Here is an 11613-nt window from a genome sequence, read left to right as displayed (position 1 = left end):
ATCTTTTTGTTGGAAACAGGAGGAAAAGACACTCGCTGCCACAGACCACTAATAAAACACTCCAATTTATCACCTAGTTTCTAAGCTGCTACCTTTATTTCACCCATAAATCCTTGTGGAAAACATTCCTTAACCCGAGGACCCTCAGTTCAGAATTTTAGATAAACACAGATTCATGACTTCTTACATCCTTCAGATGTTTGAACTGTGTTGATTTTTCATATATGTTTTTAAATCACAAATCTGCTGGCACAAGATTCACCATAACTGGTGGCCTGATGGCGACGGGTCAGTTAATAAATAAATACATGCATAATAATAATAATAATAATAATAATAATAATAATAATAATAATAATAATAATAATAAAGTATGTTGGGGACCCTGATGCTGGCCTGTTGGGGTCAGTGAAGGCTTTTTCAGTGATCATGTACTCTCACATATGAGAAGTGTTTTTTCTTACAGTCAGTATACCAATACGTCCTACAACACACCAAATGTTCAGTTAGATTAAATGTGAAGAAAAGCTACTTTTCAGCTGCTCCAACCCACCACTGGTGCATTTTACACAACAGCAGCACAAACAAACTAAGAAATTGTTCAAATGAAAGCTGTCAAGATATGCAAATGAACTGCTTGTTTAGTTTGCCACAATCTTTGAATTTGGCTGACTTTTTGTAATGATTGCTGGAGCAGACAGCAGCTACCCCAGCCCAGCGATACACAAATCATGGGCGAGTCTAAAAAGGGGTATAGCATTTACTCCACTACATTTACTTTAAACCTTTAGTTACTTAATATTTGATCGATTTACCTTTATGACATAAAATTTTGTATTTCTTGTGTAGTATACCACACAGACTGTTCTTCTGAGAACTACATTATCCAATATAATTGCTAAAAATGGACCACCCTTATAAACATTGTACAGCACTTTAATGAACTTACAAACTATTACAATAAATGTTTATTAAATTGTTTATTGATGTTTGTTACCTGGTGTCTGGAGTCTTTTGGATTGCAGATACTGATGTGTGCTTCCTCAGGCTTGCAGGTGATTCAGCAGGAGATGTGGCCATGTCCTTTGTGGGCCGTTTTAAATATTCTGAGGTCAAGAAAAGGATATATTTGCTTTTTTTTATTAAAAATTTAACAAGGTATTTTAGTGATACATGAGAGTGCTAAAATATGTATTTCAAGCTAAACTGTTCCCCTGTCTCAAGCTAAACTGTGCAAACACTTTATTGATTAATTGAAAATACAAGCTTACCACTGCCATTGTTCAGAGGATTAGGTACAGTTTCTGGATGCTTTTCATGCAAGCTCTGTCCTCCAGGATGTACTCCTGCATCATCACACACACTGTAGACAACATACAAAATGCATTAATGTTCCTTTCACATGTGTCTGGTTGGTGTGCAATATCTGTATATGCCAAAATTTGCTTTACCTGGAGGGTATATCTTGGTGCGAAGGATTCTGCACTTCTGTAACATCACTCCTAGTATTAGAGGAGCTGACCTCAGCTTGAGTAGCTGGTTGAAATCTAACAAAGATATAGCAAGTTAAAATAGTCTGCAATGGTATAAACTGAAGTACAGAGGATGACACAAAATATGAAAAGACCAAGGATTGCAGACACGTAATGGATGTACCAAAGTAACTACCGTCAACAGCAGATACCGTTCTACCTTTTGTAATCAAGATGTGACTGCTGTAGTTGCTGATTCTGTCTCTGGAGCCTTTCCTCCTGCTCTGCCAGGCGTGCATGCAGCCTCTCTCTCTCCATCTCTAACTGCATCTTCTGCAGCAGCAGCTGGTGCCTCTTCTCCTCCCAGTCCTCCTGACCCAGCAGAGGCCTGGTCAGAGCTTCCTTGGCCCCAGAGTCCATGATATTCCCACTATGGAGCCTATGTGCAAATGCATGTTACATGCCATCTCCTTTGTGCCTTGCTAAAATTTTCAACATGAAAAAAGGAAAGTAATGCTGGTATGGCTGAATACTGTACCTTTTACACTCATCTTGGTTAAAGGTATCATGGTGGCTCAGACGAGAGGAACTGTGAATTCTTTGCTGCTGTGTTCCACAGACAGTGCCTTGATCCCTGCATTCACAACACTCACATCTGTGGGATGAGTGTGGGCCCCTGCACTCTATTTTTTGACAATTATGCTGTATTACTGGCCCATGAGTTGGACTTAACGGTCCATCACAAGAAAGACAAGCAGTGCTCCTAAATGTCCGTACTGCTCCTCTTCTTCCATAACCATTCCTGTATGCTCGAGCTTGTGGTCCTCCAGTAGCAGCGTGACTGAGGTATGAGCCATCAAAGAGTGAGCTATTAGCTCTGCTTGTAGATGTCCTATTGGGGAGTTCCTCACTACTGTGCACCTGGACAGAGAACAAAGAGGACAATTAATGTATTTTGGCCCATTAAGGAAGCCTCTGAAAAACTGATGGGAGTTTTTCAGCCAAAACATTCGACTGCTCCATAAAACTTTAATTTAGAGCTGGCTGCAAAGCTGAAATTTACCAATACGGAATTAGGCCTCGCTTAGCAACCTAATTTGCTCGCGTTACTATGTGCCGTAAAAGCTCCCCATTTGCTTGCAAGAGCAATTTCACAAGAACTCACATTTCACTTGCACTCTATGTGAGCTGCTGCGACCCAAGGCATCTTTTTTGGTCTACTTCCTTCCATTTGTGCACATAATTACTGTGGCTGTGTACTGAGTTAAGAGATACCAAAGAACAGTTCATATAAAAGGTAGTAGGTGAGCACATGCTCTGTAGACACTGGTAATGAAAATGATATGATGATGACACTGATGATCCTCTTGTGCTAAAGTGGTGATTTCATCATGGACCTTGTATAGCTATAATATAAAAGGGATAAACCTGTGTTTTTCAGCTAAACACAAGTGACAGGTGAGCAAAGATCATGAACATTATGAGATAAACATAAGGAGAAAAGCCCATTTTATAGTAGACTGAGAAAGAGACTGACTAATTTGCTGAGGGTCAGAGAGCAGGCAAACACACATTATTCAGAGCCACTGCGGACAATGAGGTTGGCCAAGTCATCCATTCATACAGAGGCTGCAGCCAGAGAGGCATCTTCGCCTTTAAAGTGTCACCTTGAGAGAGTTTTTACTAGGTTGTAGTCATATTGAGGTAGTGACTGTGGACTGTAGTGATTTGTTATAAATTATTATGGCACTTGGCCATGGAACAATGCCTCTTGCATGTGTTTCCACTGGATTTTTTTGTATGTGACTGATGGCAAACAGGGCTATTGCCTGAATGTGGCTCCCATAGGAGAATGGCTGTCATTTTATTGTGCATTTTCCATTGCAATAGAAACATAAAAGGAAATGTGTGTACATATAACCTATAACACACACACAACCATTTTATCCCATATCTTACCTTGCTGTGACTTGATGGCTGGCTAAGCTGGGCAATGGACTGATTGAGCTTTGCCTGTTGCTGAGAAATGTATTGTTGGTAGAGCCCAAGCAGCTCCTGGCACTCTTTGTACTGCTGCTGCAGACCTGGAGGACCAAGGGTTAAGTAACTAACAAAGTAGAACAACAGCTAAACTGAAACAAAAGAAACCCTTAGAGTAAAACATAACCACCACCCCAGATTTGGCTGAGAAATCATGCAGTGAGTTCCATCAAATTGTGTGACTGAAAGAAATTCTGGCTTCACTATTTGATTCAAATAGGAAGGAGTTTTCATTTTCATTCTAAATAAATAAATAAATCTTACAAATCCCTAACGTGTAGCTCTTTGATGAGTTCAATTTTTGCTGAGAAGTAGTTTTAGTGAAAGAAAAGTTTCTCCTGTGCTACTTTGAAGATGCTGGATTTAGATCGACAATCTGAATTAAAACCTTGTTTCCGTAATCAATTACACATTGGACCAGAAAAGTAGAGAAAAGGCAAAGCTGAAAACAGAGACAGGGAAGAGTCCAGCAAAATCAAAGTTGTTGTTGTGGCACAGAGCTTTCACCATCTGGGCAGGGCCAAGCTGTTTTGAGCTGAGCTGGGCAATGCCACGCCAGGCTATCTGCCAGACAGAGAGCTGGCAGACACAAGAAAACTAATCTGGAGCGGGACTACTGCTGCGCCTCAGGAGCCCCACTAATGACAGTGGCAGCACCACACCACACCCGCACATACAAAGATAATGAGCATGAGAATGGAGAGACTGCACACAGACATACTCGCACACATTCAATAATCATTGTCAATCTGACTCTCTAGTACAAACATAAAAACAGCAAGACACGAGAGCACAAATTCCCCACCTGCACTGTAAACAGCCCGCACACAAACACTACAATAAAGCAAGTAGTACACACACTCCCACCCAAGCTGACCATAAAGTGTGTTCCTCTAGGCCATATCTTTTTATGATGGTGCCCCTGCTCCCCCAGCTGATGAGTTTCTCAGCATCCATTTGGAAAAGAAACCCTCATTTTAAAGAGAAAATCAAAGTTCAAAGAAGAGTCTTATTGAAGGAATAGTTGGCAGAACACTCCATAAGAAAACACTTTGGTTGTTAGAAGACTTCAATCAGGCTGTGGAAATGAGACACAGGGAAAGAGAAGGGAGCGGTGACGACTTTGAATTGAGGACCAGACACCAGACAAAAGCAATGCAACAGCTTCCATAAACACTAGAAAAATGCGAGGAAATGTTTTGATTGAACCCTCCGTCTAACTAGGGCTCCTCTACCGCCTCACTGATCTCCATGGAAGCAGTTCCATACACAGAACTTAAGGACATCACAAGGACATCACATCATGTAAACCTGTGTTGGGAGGTCTATTTATGCAGCATGAATAAAAGTCCTAAAGGGGAGATAGTGAACATGCTTATACAACTAAACCTCACTGCAATCCAAGGTAATGTGTGGTGTGTTCAGGGTTTGTTTTTCTTTTAAATGCATATTTTACCACAATATAAGGCAATTCCCACTTTATGTCGGCATACAAAGCAGAGACCACACGCAATCTAAAACACACAAGCAAAGTCCATCTGTGCTGAACACCCAAGCAGGCTGCAGCATCATATCATCCCAGTGCATAGATGAACATAACATGTGTTAATGTGTTGACAGGGTAATGCAGTCCCTGGATAGCAAGTGCTAGGTAATCTGAACCGAGTGGCGCAACACTGATAAGATTCCACTTCTCAGCCAGTCGCTACACTAAACATGCTTCCTCTACAGCCTTGGACATCAGCCAATGGGGGCCAAGCTCTCAGCAAGCCCCTAGTTTACATCAGAGCTGCAACGTGCCAACAATGACTTACTCCTCCCCCCTGCTCCAAAAATACTCCGAATCAAGGGCTTGGGTTGAAGAGGCTTCAGACGGGGTCTGTCAAAATGATTCACTTCCCTGTCAGGCCGAGGCTCAAATGAAATAATGAAATCCACTTCAAGGTGGAACAAATTTGCACAGGAGGGGGGAATATTTTAAAACCTGCTTTAGCACAGTGTGCCAAACAGATTGAGCCTGAGCTGGAATGTGAGAGGTATGGGGGCGGAGACGGATGTGTGAATATGTGTGAGAGTATGAATGTGTGTAAGGAAGAAATGGCGGGGAATTAATAGAAGGAGACGGTTTACATTACTGCTTCAATCCTGCTGAATCTGAAAAAGAGACATGAATGCCAAATCTCACAATAAACCAATACACAACTCCACACATCATCTTACAGTTATTTTAGAAAATCTCTGGAAATTTCCAAGAGTGAAGATGAAGAAAACCATTCTCAGGCATCTTCGAGACTCATTGATCAGAACTCGAAAGCAATAGCAGTTCTGTGGCACAGATGCACGACCTGGCATCAGTACAAACTGGCTGGTGGCTATGGAATATGTCAAATGGCACACCTACCAAAGCTTAAAACACACAAGGTCCATAAAAAAAATATTACATTTATTAAGCATTATTTATTTTACATTAGGCTCACAACTGGTTCCATTCACTTTTATTATACTCCTGCAGAAAGAATGGCTATATATTCAAATATAAAGCTGTCGTATTTACCCACTGGTAGGTAGTAATTTATTGTAAAGGACTACTGCACTACTTCCAAGAATAAAAGGTGAGTTACACAACAACAAGACCAAATCATCATAACCCCTAAAACATAACAAATTTGAATTTATCCAAAAGCAAGCATTTGATGTATGCTTATCACAAAAAGCACACTTGATAAAATTAGATTTCCGCATTGTAAATGTCACACATCAAAACCTTTAAGGCCAGAAATGGATTTAGCACTCCTGTGATAGAGGAATGCCAATGCCAATGCATTCCTCTATCAAATGCCATTTTAGTAACACGCAGCAGAACTGTTGTGTCCCTCTCTCCATGGCCTCAGGATTCCCTCCAATTGTTTCAGCTCAATAAGTGGCATTACATGTAGCACCTGCTGTGCCTTGTTCTGGATACAGAAAGTAAAACAGTATACCATGTTACTAACGCCACCTTGACTTGTGCTCGTGCCAACATGCCCTGAAGTAAAAAAGCATCCTTTCTATCTGAAACACAAATTCAGCCCTGTGTGCCAGTCAGCTCCAAATGTCAGCTGAACATCCCAAATATCAAGGGTACTTTTCCTTCTCATCCTAGTTGGCTTGGGGCTAAGGTATAGTCCTACATTCTTTATACCCCTGACATCCCTGAATCTTGGTGAGATAAGATAAGCTAAGGCGTAATGGAATTAGACTTGACAAGACTCTCATTCAGTGTGTTTGCCTTTGGTGTCTCCTTAACCTTTCGGAGAAGTGCCGAAACCTTCTGCCTGAGAAGAGCCTTCGTGACTCTTGCACACACTTTAAAAGACTACGTTCTCCCCCCCGGAGGTGCTTGGATCCGAACACTTTTTCCTCTCAAATACCTTTTTAATGGAGTTTAGAAGTTTGGTGTAAATGCCAAGTCTCCAAGCCAAAGTGCCTTTAATTGAGTTGTGCTTTCCTAATTTTCCCCGCCGCCGTTGCCAATCGTGCAATTTACCAGCCGGGTCAATTACTCTTCATATTTCGCAGTGTTTTTAACCTAAATTGACTGCTGGCCATACTCTAGTTTGACCTGAGCAGAATTGTTATGAAGACAGCAGATTGGGGTGTAGCATTACAACTCTAGCACCGTTAGACATGTTAGACCAACAAGAATCAGCTGTTGACCTGTCTGATCTCATTTTCTACAGGAGAAACTGAGAGATATTCTCTAACACTGAATAGTATGGGAGGGTGACAAAAAAACACGGTAAAAAGCAAATACTGTGGTCTTCTCTGTGAATATGAAAATTCATCTTTGGATGATAAGATGATTTAGATGGTTTAGGGCACGGCTCCAACCATGAAATTGATTCTGTACACAACAGCGGATAAGCTACAAGCACTCGCAAAAGACAACTGCAGCAGACATCAAGTAATATAAATTCATCTGCTCTACTTCTCTGCCTTTTGTATCAGATTGAAGGTTCTTGCCCAAAGACTGTAAATAGCCTTGCCTGAGACAACACTGCCCCCTGCAGACTTTCTTTTTGAACAGCACACACAATACAATCATATACAGTAAATACCATAATGAGCCACAAGGTGTTGGCTTTATGAAATGTCTTTTCTTAAATACATTTTACTTTTGGGGTTTTTTAAACATCAGCTTTAGCACAATAACTCCTTTTTGGTGTCTTTGCAGCAGCCTTATCACGTGAAGATGCATGTTCCAAAATAGTTTAAACAAACATCATTAAAGAAAGTCAAGTTGTCTGACAAACATTCAAACAGAACAAGATGAGCAGATCTGCTTTCACTGATTATAAACATAACCCAATGCAGCTCTCAAAAGAGCATCCACAGCCTTATCATTTCACTTAAAAAAAAAAAAAAATTCACTTCATATGGCCCATTAGGAAAAGCAGGGCATTATACATTGCAGCTGTCTGCTTGCTTTGAAAGGATACTTTCCCTTTCCTGTGCTATGATTTGGTTCTGTTGCTCTAGCTGCTGAATCTTGCATTCAAAATTTCCCTGTTCATCTTTCAGACGCCGCACCGACTCTTCTTTCTCCTCACTCACTCTAGAGAACAGGGAAACAAAAGACAATTTAAAAATAAAATTAAAAAAGAAGGAAAACATATGAGGAGTTAATAAAATACATTTTAATTTCCATCACTATAAATTGTTAAATTCATAAAAGATAATAACGTTGGATACCTAGCCAGTTCTTCAATGAGATTTGCAATTCGTCGCTTATCTTCAGGACAAAGGTCTTTCAGACAGACCTCACTCTTTGCTTTGCTGACTTCAGAAATTACCTTTAAGAATATGAGAGTAAGAGTTAAACATACAGATTTAATAATAAAGAGTAGCAGTACTGTTTCTATATACACTCACTGGCCACTATATTTAACAAATTCATCTGTTTGTTAGGTTCAGCCAATCATATGACAGCAATTCATGTAGTCTAGTTCAGCGGTCCCCAATCCCCGGGCCTCGGACCGGTACCGGTCCGTGAGTCGTTTGGTACCGGGCCGCGAGAGTTGAGGCTCAGGTGTGAAATGTATGGTTTTCAGGGTTTTTATCAGTTTTCAGCGTTATTTTGTTATCGTTTTTATCGTTAACTTGGTTTTCCTGGGTCTTTTCACGTGTGTTATGAATGAATCTTCTTTTTTCGGTACCAGTACTAGTTATATTTTGTTGTATTTATCCGCGACACCTTAAAGGCCAGTCCGTGAAAATATTGTTGGGCGTAAACCGGTCCGTGGCACAAAAAAGGTTGGGGACCGCTGGTCTAGTTGACCTGCTTTATTTCAAACCATCAGATTGGACAATAGAAGATTTAAAAACATTGCTTGGTCTAATGAGTATTGATTTCTTCTGTGGTATCCAGATGGTAGTCTGAGAATTTGGAGTAAATAACATTAAAGAATGAATCCATCCTGCATTGTATTAGCATGATGGCATTGGTGTAACACTAAAGTCTACCTGAGTATTAACCATGTCCATCTTTTTATGACCAGTGTACTATCTTCTGTCACATGACATGTCACAAAGCTCAAATAATCTCAAACTGATTTCATGAACATGATGAGGAGTTCACTACTCAAATAGCCCCAAAAGTCACCAGCTCACAATGCAAAAGAGCACCTTTGGGTTTTGGCGAACCTGGAGATTGACAATATTGATGTGCAAGTGGCAAATTTGAAGCAACTGTGTGATGCTAATACATCAATATGGACAAAAATCTTTAAGGAATCTTTCTAGCCCCTTGTTGAATTTATGCCACAAAGAATTAAGGCAGTTCAGAAGTCAAAAGGGTGTTCAACCTGATACTAGCAAAGCGTCACTAATGAAGTGGCCAGTGGGTTTATTTGAGACAAAAAAAAGCACTATATGAATTTAAATTCAGTGCATTACATATTGCCATTTAATCAAAAAAGTTCAGCCGAAAAAAATCCTATGATACCTGTGAAACCTGTGAAACCGGAAGAAAAGTCTGAGGTGTCATCACAGCAGCATTGTGGTGAACAGACACGTCCTCCTTAGTATAAACCCCTGAGTGATCACTTTGGTTTTTGACTTCTCTCCTTTGCTTGGCCTGTTTTTTGCAGTCAGAAGTGCTCTTCACTCCCATCTTGTGGCCTCTTTTCTTGGATGTACTGGTACTGAGTGGTTTCAGGTTAAAAGGGGCCTGAGACGTCACTTCTCCGTCCACCCCTGAGGATGTTAAGAAGACAACAATAAGAGCCACTCTATATAAAGTTTTACTGTTTATCACTGGACTCACCAGGAATAAACACCAAAGGCCGTTCATCATCTGACACTGTGTGGGCATAACAAAAAGAGGATGGAGACACTCAAATTAAACAGCTGCAGATGGCTTTTACAGTGTTATTTTTGCTCTGTTCTGTATTGGGAGACCTAGCAGGACTAACTCAGTGTAAGAGGTAGCATGAATACCGTTATCATCAATAACAAACTATCCAAAATCAACTTGAAATAAGTGGTTAGGTGAGCAGTCTTTATCTTAACTATAATTAGCTACAAGCTCTCTCACTTCCTCAGAGAAAACAACTTTCTAGTACGGACGTAAAAGTAACACTATAACTCTACTTCGAAAAGCTTTATGTCTTCCTGTAAGATATATACAACTGTGAAGTGTTGGATAAGGCTAATGTAGCTCGATAAAAGTCAGCGTACCGCCATTCATCCAAAATATCCCCGAATTTTCACTTCTTTTCGCTGCTGCCGCCATGTTGAATCAACCGCCACCACTCCCAGGGAGCCAAGCGTTGCTAAGGAATAGTTGTCCCGCCTTTCTCTTACAAGCAAAAATCTCATTGGTTGTGTTGTAGAAGGGTGGCTTTCTATTGGTGCAAATTCATGTCCGTTTTGCGTCCTTTCTCCCTCCGCTTGCGTCCGCAGATGAGCTATTTGGAGCAAGGGGAAGAATGCGCTACAGGCATCTGCAAAGGATGCATTCTGGGTTTTGTACAAATTTGTGATCGCAATCACCCAAATGGAAGAAACAAAGGAGAGCTTCAAGATTGCCGATAGGCTGATGCTCGGTATCACTCGGATACTTGGTGTGTATGATTGTGATATGCATTGAGAGCGTTAGCTAGCAAAGCATTGAATTCTGTGGAAAAAATAGATTGTAATAAATGTCATGAACTTGTCCTTGCTGGGACAGAGAACATGCCTGGGGTAGTCGACGTGCGTTTCGCAGAAAGAGAGCCTGCAGAGAAGAGGAGTTTGCTGTCATGGGAGCAGGTGGGAAGGAAGATGCATGGTAGATGTCAGATATTGATATGGCAGTACTGTATACTTTTGTCATGTGTTATTCATCTTTTGTGTTTATTTGCCAGAAAAACACATGTATATTACCAGAGGACCTGAGAGACTTCTATCTGACAACTGATAGCTTTACACTAACATGGAGCGTTAAACTAGACAGTAGGTGTCCTGATGTGGTCTGTCTGCATTCACAGTTTTCAAAAGAGAAAAAAAGTCTGTTTTTATTTAAACTATTTTCAAGTAATGTTGTAAATGAAAATAGCAGCTTTTCTTATGTTCTTGGCACACAGCCCTCACTGTGTGGATGTGCTGTCTTTCAGGTGAGTGTGTTCCCTTAGGATGCATGATGATTAATAGTGTGGCCAGACTGTGCCCGCTGCTCCAGCCCGTGTCACTCTTCTCTCTGCCCAATGCGCCATCACTCGCTGACCTAGACTGGGAGGAGAGCGGCACAGAAAGTGGTAAATATTCACCTGCCAGATCCTCATGTGGGATCCTCAATTACAACACGTCACTTTCAATTACGTTTGTTTACAGTACGTGTGCTCAGTTGTGTAGAAAGCAGGCTAATGAATGAGCTCTTGATTGGACCGTAAATATTTATTCAAGATTCATTAATGCTATCTGTCAGGGTCGGCGCGTGTGCCCGTCGCACCTCATTTCGACTCCCGGAGCCGCATCTTCGAGCTGGATCCCTGTGGTGGGAATGGCAAAGTGTGCCTAGTCTACAAAAATTGCACTCCAGGTGCTCTGCTTGTGTATTGTATCTTATAGGTTATAATATATA

The 11613-nt window shown here is 40.9% G+C and overlaps 2 protein-coding genes across 3 annotated transcripts in view; one reads left to right on the top strand and one right to left on the bottom strand.

Moving 5' to 3' along the window:
* The window catches only part of kiaa1328 (KIAA1328 ortholog), a 14755-nt gene extending 4440 nt beyond the window's left edge, over positions 1 to 10315 (bottom strand). Inside the window, exons 1-11 of one of the 2 annotated variants that reach the window (XM_005731276.1) lie at positions 10230 to 10315; positions 9817 to 9852; positions 9496 to 9746; positions 8244 to 8344; positions 7991 to 8106; positions 3432 to 3556; positions 2011 to 2393; positions 1693 to 1911; positions 1452 to 1547; positions 1272 to 1363; positions 998 to 1106 (exon numbers count right to left, since the gene is read on the bottom strand). In XM_005731276.1, the coding sequence (XP_005731333.1) occupies positions 998 to 1106; positions 1272 to 1363; positions 1452 to 1547; positions 1693 to 1911; positions 2011 to 2393; positions 3432 to 3556; positions 7991 to 8106; positions 8244 to 8344; positions 9496 to 9746; positions 9817 to 9852; positions 10230 to 10284 (1583 nt within the window). In that variant the 5' untranslated portion in view covers positions 10285 to 10315. The remainder of the gene's footprint in view (positions 1 to 997; positions 1107 to 1271; positions 1364 to 1451; positions 1548 to 1692; positions 1912 to 2010; positions 2394 to 3431; positions 3557 to 7990; positions 8107 to 8243; positions 8345 to 9495; positions 9747 to 9816; positions 9853 to 10229) is intronic. The other variant, XM_005731277.1, reaches the window with a different exon arrangement.
* Positions 10316 to 10435: 120 nt separating this feature from the next.
* The window catches only part of tpgs2 (tubulin polyglutamylase complex subunit 2), a 3931-nt gene continuing 2753 nt past the window's right edge, over positions 10436 to 11613 (top strand). Inside the window, exons 1-5 of the mRNA XM_005731274.2 lie at positions 10436 to 10615; positions 10723 to 10802; positions 10898 to 10985; positions 11147 to 11287; positions 11458 to 11571. Of these exons, the coding sequence (XP_005731331.1) occupies positions 10549 to 10615; positions 10723 to 10802; positions 10898 to 10985; positions 11147 to 11287; positions 11458 to 11571 (490 nt within the window). The 5' untranslated portion in view covers positions 10436 to 10548. The remainder of the gene's footprint in view (positions 10616 to 10722; positions 10803 to 10897; positions 10986 to 11146; positions 11288 to 11457; positions 11572 to 11613) is intronic.

Source organism: Pundamilia nyererei, unplaced genomic scaffold, assembly GCF_000239375.1.
Source record: "Pundamilia nyererei isolate P.nyererei 1_Seehausen unplaced genomic scaffold, PunNye1.0 scaffold00042, whole genome shotgun sequence".
NCBI lineage: Eukaryota > Metazoa > Chordata > Actinopteri > Cichliformes > Cichlidae > Pundamilia > Pundamilia nyererei.
This window is presented reverse-complemented; position numbering and strand designations above follow the sequence as displayed.